This window comes from Phaethon lepturus, unplaced genomic scaffold (genome assembly GCF_000687285.1).
Source record: "Phaethon lepturus isolate BGI_N335 unplaced genomic scaffold, ASM68728v1 scaffold5360, whole genome shotgun sequence".
Taxonomy (NCBI): domain Eukaryota; kingdom Metazoa; phylum Chordata; class Aves; order Phaethontiformes; family Phaethontidae; genus Phaethon; species Phaethon lepturus.
The window spans coordinates 55694-61825 of record NW_010511064.1 but is presented as its reverse complement, the minus strand read 5'-3'; the positions used below and the strand labels follow the sequence as shown (position 1 = coordinate 61825).

Below are 6132 nucleotides of genomic sequence, written 5' to 3'. Positions count from 1 at the left end.
GCCTGTGCGCGGGTGGGCGGGCGCTGCAGGCCGGGCCCGGGGGAGAGGCGCTGCCCCGAGCTGTCACGCTTGGAGAAGTAAATCTGATCTCCTGGCTCTGAAGGTTTTCCGAAATTAATGCCTTTTTATGGATCAGCGTACGTGTTCCGGAAAAGCGGATAAACTCTTATGGCGAGGGGAAGTAACTGGCGAAACTTGTTGGTTGGTTGCTGCGAGGTTTAACTACCTGCACTGTTATGAAAAAGTCGTGTTGTTTTAGTCAGAGTTTATTCGTTGTGAGCGTCCAGACTCTGGAATACTTTTGTGCTTTTTTCAGTTAAGAATTGAAACGAAGGTGAAAGGTACAGGAAGCATGTTCCTGACAGAAAGAGCTTATTCTAAATGCCATTCACAGGGGTAGAGAAGCAGCCAGTACTGACTGTTACGAGACCGTAGGAAGTTTGTGTGAAACTTTGAAAAATATTTCTTAATAACATAATTATACCATATAATCTGTAAGTACAATTACTAAACATGGCGTATAGTTGCTTTTTAGAAGTACTTCCCTCCTTGCCACGCTTGCTACAGTTCATATGGATGGGAATTGCCATTTTGCCAGTTTTCCTGATGTTATTTTAATATTATTGTACCACAAAATAGATAAAATCTGTCTACCTTCACATGCTGATTTTAAATTTTGTGCCTCATTTTCCTGAGCAAATAGGAGGGGAAGGGAGAGAATAAAAAGGAATGCAGTAAATATTGCTTTAGATGATAAAGTAGATACACAATATGCAGCTAGATATAGTACATATGATACAATAGACATGCAAATAGATGTTTTTAATATCTTGAATACGGAGACATGCATTATTAACTCTTGTTTGGGCATAGATCCAGTAAAAATCTTATGTTCAAACTTATTTTCTTGACTATCTATATGCTTTCTATTGCCTGGTATATTGGGTTAAGTTGAAGTCTACCTAGCTGACTCTAATTATTCAAAATTGCTTTTGTGAAAACTTACACTTTAAAAGAAAAAAGGTTATGAAAAACTAAAATCTTCTTGGAAGTAAAAATATATAAAATATATTCTTTATGGGACATTTTCAGACAGTAGTTGAGGGTATAGCAACAGTATGTTTAGTGTAATTTAACTTTGAATAATACAATCTTTTGGGAATGCAAATACTTCCAAGATTTAAACATGCAAGAGCTAAAGGAAGAGCAGATAGATCTATGCTATCAAACAGTTTTTAAAAATAGTATTTACAAAATACTCCGTTTTCCAAAAAAGGTAAAAAATATGTTGTTTGCATCTCATAATTTTGGGGCATATGGTTTATCCTTGGGTTTTCAAATATTTACAGCATGTTCTGAGTTGCCCTTTTGCTCTCTGCATATGCCCATGGACCAGTGTCCTCAAGCTTAGTTTTGAATCTTCTACTTTTACTAGAAATAATTGCAAGGGTCTAGAAATGCACAAAATGCATTCAGACATGTTGCTAAACTGAAAATAGATTATTATATTTTGAAGTGGTTTTATAGTGGCAGGCTTTACCTTGGTACATTTGTTTTGTGTTTGTTTTTTAATTTATTATATTAATCTTTTGAGCAATACAATAGCAGTGCAGAATGCTAGAATATTGATTGTGTTCCTTGTACTAGATAGAAAATATACCGCAAATATTCCTTTCCTTATACTGTCTCTCGGTGATTTGGAAACAGTTCTAGAGTTTATAAATGTTATTTAAATAGAGGTAAGAAATGCAGATGTTACAGTCAATGAGCTTTTGGAAAGGCTTCTCACAGGGCCTCCTACATGTGGTAATTTTCCTCTTGGTGGCTGGGCAGCACTGGATAGGTGATGAGACCGTCTTTTAAATTCTTTAGTATGACAAGTTGTTTCACCTGTTCAGAACAATTTTTTCATTATTCTTATGTAACCTAATAGGCTAAATAAAATTTATCAGTGCCTGGAAACGTACCCTCTTAGATTTCTTTTATCCTTTATCAGTGTGCAAAACTAATGAGATTAAAGCTTTAGGATAAATCAGATGGGGGAATTTATTTTTGGAATTGATTGTCCACTAGGAGTTGTGAATAGGTTGTCCTAGTTCTGCCTCCTTTGTAAAAATGTTGTAATTTTATGTTATGAATCAAAAAATGGCATTAATGTAAGAGGAAAAAGTTGAAAGGAATACATCAAGCAGATATATTCCTTAATTTAAGTTAGCATGCAATTACTTGAATTTATCTGATAGAATTTTGACATTTTTTCTTTTCATCTTACTTCTAGTAAGCATTTATCTCAGTCTCTCTGGACACATTATTTTATGTTAACCTATGTAGTATTTTATTCCGCTCACCTTTGAGGTGGGGTTTTTTGTAGGGTTTTTGTTTGTGGTTTTTTTTTTAGGCCTTTGATCTTTTTCCTGAAAGTGTTTTCTAATATACTTCTATCATTGGTCTGTTGTTTACTTCATACAATCTGTAGGCTTTAGAAAGATACTGAATTATCCTCTATAAAACTGCTGTACAATCTGAGTTTAGATGCTGGATGTGATGGGATAGCTTAGGAACGTGCATAAGAAATCCTGTTGCTTAAGTTGTGTGAGTAGTATTAGACAGATTTGAGAGTCATAATTTTCTCCTCAGTTTCATGCTTCCCTTAAGCGTGGAATATAACACATGGGTTTTTCATCTGTAGGCTTGGTTTTGCCAAACTTTTCCTCCAGTGGAATTGGTGAAGATGCTGACTGGAGATTAGGATGAGTAGGCTTGTATGCAGTCATTCTTTTTGGTTTTGTCTGTCTTTTTTTCCATGGTTAGCTAGTTTGCAGTATTTTTAGTTCTGATAAGACTATCCTAACAAAGAATATTCAAAGTCAGAGTGTGTGCCTTAACTTCTGTACAGTTCCACTATCATGAATTATCAAATTTTATTATGAGGTTATCTAGGAGCAGCAATATACAATAAATTGCGCAAATAAGAGGTCAGAATTTCTGCTCTGAAGGGCCTTCAGTTAAATAGGCAAGATGCACAACTAATGGAAGGGGGGTGATTGGTTGTTCATCAATACCTTTTCTTACAGATGAGTGGCTTGTCTGATTGCAAGTCAATGCTGCTTGATATCCACAATCCTACAATTATTGCAGAATTGTAGCTGTTCTTATTGCCTCTGCTATTTTATTGGTACAGGAGGTAATGATACACTGTTGGCTCCAACTCCAGAAACACCATGCATGTATTTTGTGTGTTTGGGTTTTTGTTGTTTTTTTTTCTTTGTTGTTTTTTTGTGATTTTTTTTTTTTATAAGCTTGATGATTTTTAAAATTTCTTGTGATATAAATTAAGCACAGAATTGATTGTATTATTTGGTCCTTATTTTTGACTATAATTGTATTTTGCACTCTCTGTACTTTTTTTGTCTAATGATTCCTTTATCCTGTTTATTTTTTTGTTGTCTAATTTTTATTTTGTAATTCACTAAGCTTGTGCTACTGTGTAGTGAAGGGCCATTGGTAGACTTGCAGTTAAAAAAACCAACCCCAAAACACTTTAACCAAGTTAGAAAAAAAACCTAGAGAAATATCCTCAGTCTTATAATCTGGAATCTTTGAATTTCCTCTCTGGTGAAACATCAAGTAATCTCCTCCATGGATGGGTTTCCTGAGTCAGGTGCTTAACTGGCTCAGCAGACGTCTTAAGGCTCATAGTTCTGAGGGAGAAACTCGACTATTACTTAAATGCTGACTTAAGCAGCTGTAATTGAGCCTTAAATTTTTGAGGTTCTGAGGTAGAGGCAATGTTCTATGTCTTTCCTACAACTTTAGAAATGATGGCGGATGATTTAGACAAATTCATTGAAGATCAGAAGGCCAAGTTGGCACAAGATAAGGCAGAACTTGAAAATGATCCACCTTACATGGAAATGAGGGTAAGAGTATTAAATAGTTTTCCTGAATTTAAACATTTCTATTGCTAGGGTTTTGATTTAAGCTTGCTTTTACTGTGCTCATAAAAAAGTTTTATTGTTAAAGTATATATTAAAGATTTATCTATTCAAAGTAATTTCTAACTTAAGTACTTCATATCTGTATTTATGTAGATTTTTAAAAGCTTTTTGCCACCAGATATACACAGTAACATTTGTATTTTACAAGTGGGAAAACTCTTATAAATGGTTATCATTGTTCCTTCCCCTCCTTGAGCAGGGAAGCTGACTAGCAGGGGTCTGCTCTTTGCCCACTCCAGAGCGTGGGTGTTGGGATGGGGATGGAAGTATAAATACGCTCAAAATTTCTGTTATGGAAACTAGGAAATCTAAAACGCAAATTACTTAATCCAATCAATTATAACAATTTTCCTATTAGAAATTTTAGTACCTAATTCCAAAGCTGTAAAGATTTTATGATTTGCAGATCACCATTAAGTTGTTTAATAGTGCCAGTACCTGGCAAAAGCTGTATCTAAGTAATTCAAGCTAGCTAAGCGTTATGGTAACTAACCAAAGTTCTCAGTAAAAAAAGGAGTTTTGATTTATCTGTTGTTTGACTCAGAAAGCCCTGAACAGCTTGAGTTTTACAGCTTTCACTCCCTTTTTTGTTTCATCAGAAGGTTTATGAAAATTCATAATACCCCTTCTGTGGGTAATATAAGTATTTTTATGTAGCTACAGTAAGTCTCTCCAGAAATTTTTATTAATTCACTCCAGAAAGTTAATTCTTAGGGAGCTCTGAGGGGTTGGGCTTCCTTCATTTTTGCCTCCTCTGCTCAGAGCAAGTTTAAAGAGGAGAATGTTTCCAGCCTATAATTTGATAAAGTCCTAAGCTGTATGGTGAAAGTATAGTTACAGGGAACAGGTGTGTTAAACTTACCCTGTAATTCTTCTAGAGTTTCTAGCAGGGTGCAGTATGTCAAATCATCCCCTATAAAAAAACAGAGAGGATATGTCTAAACTATGAAACAATTATGTATTATGACATAAATCACAATATATGTTTTTGACATATTTCATGACATGAAATAATATTGACTATAATGAACTTACAACGCTTGTGTTGTAGAGAACTACTTTTTGGTAGTATTAGCAAAATGTATAGCTTGCTTAATGTATTAATCCAAAATCACTTTCAGTATCTCTATTCTGGAGATCATTATGTTAATACTGTTGTTCTTATATGTGATATTTCTTTTACCTTGTGATACAGAAAAGTGTTCTGTTTTGTTTTCAGAATAAGGAATCGGAGAAGCTTTTTGAGACTAGCAAAATGTTAATCTCCATGGCTAAAGAAAATATACCTCCAAATAGTCAACAGAACTATCCTTTAGGTATAGTGTATTTTTGTTATACGTCTTCTAGATTTAAGTAGCATTTAATTACTTTTGAGAATTTTTGGAAGGGAATTACTGGTTTGGATTTTTAATTGAGATGTTCATTATAATTCATGTGCGTACCAATTCTTCAGTCTTCCAAATGTCTCGGGATTATGCGGAATTTTTTTTGTAGTTATACTTTATTTTTTAATAAGGAAAATATGCCAACATTTTTGGAAGTTTTATTATGATCAGCAGGTTAGTCCTGGTGTGCATAATTCTTTGCTTAACTGTGGAAACATACAATATAGAAAATAGAACATAGTAGGTAGCATCCCAATGGTTGTGACAGACCACTACATAACAGTTAAGCTATTAAATATTAAAATAATTTTATCTCTTGTTGGAGAGCTGCAATAGCACATGTCATGTTGTGTTTATTATAAATCGGACTTAACTGTTGACACTTAAATATAACACACATAATGAAGTATAGAGATGAGGGGCATTCAGGTGGTCTTAAATGAAAAGCAACAAGTAGGTATTGCTTGGTCGTGGTTTAACCCCAGCCGGCAGCTAAGTACCACACAGCCACTTGCTCACTCCCCGGCTCAGTGGGATGCGGGGAGAGAATCGGAAGGGTAAAAGTGAGAAAGCTCGTGGGATGAGATAAAAACAGTTTAATAACTGAAATAACAATAAAAAAATTGTAATGAAAAGGAAAATAACAAAGAGATAGAAATAAAACCCAAGAAAGACAAATGATGCAAATGAAAACAATTGCTCACTGCCAACCGACCAATGCCCAGGCAGTCCCCGAGCAGTGCTCATTT

At 34.7% G+C, this 6132-nt stretch overlaps 1 protein-coding gene across 1 annotated transcript in view; it reads left to right on the top strand.

Annotated features, from left to right (window-relative positions):
* Positions 1–3821: 3821 nt before the first annotated feature.
* Positions 3822–6132, top strand: part of CSPP1 (centrosome and spindle pole associated protein 1) — a gene marked incomplete at its 3' end in the record, with an annotated part of 57712 nt that continues 55401 nt past the window's right edge. Inside the window, exons 1-2 of the mRNA XM_010282595.1 lie at positions 3822–3920; positions 5218–5314. Coding sequence (XP_010280897.1) covers positions 3822–3920; positions 5218–5314 — 196 coding nt within the window. The remainder of the gene's footprint in view (positions 3921–5217; positions 5315–6132) is intronic.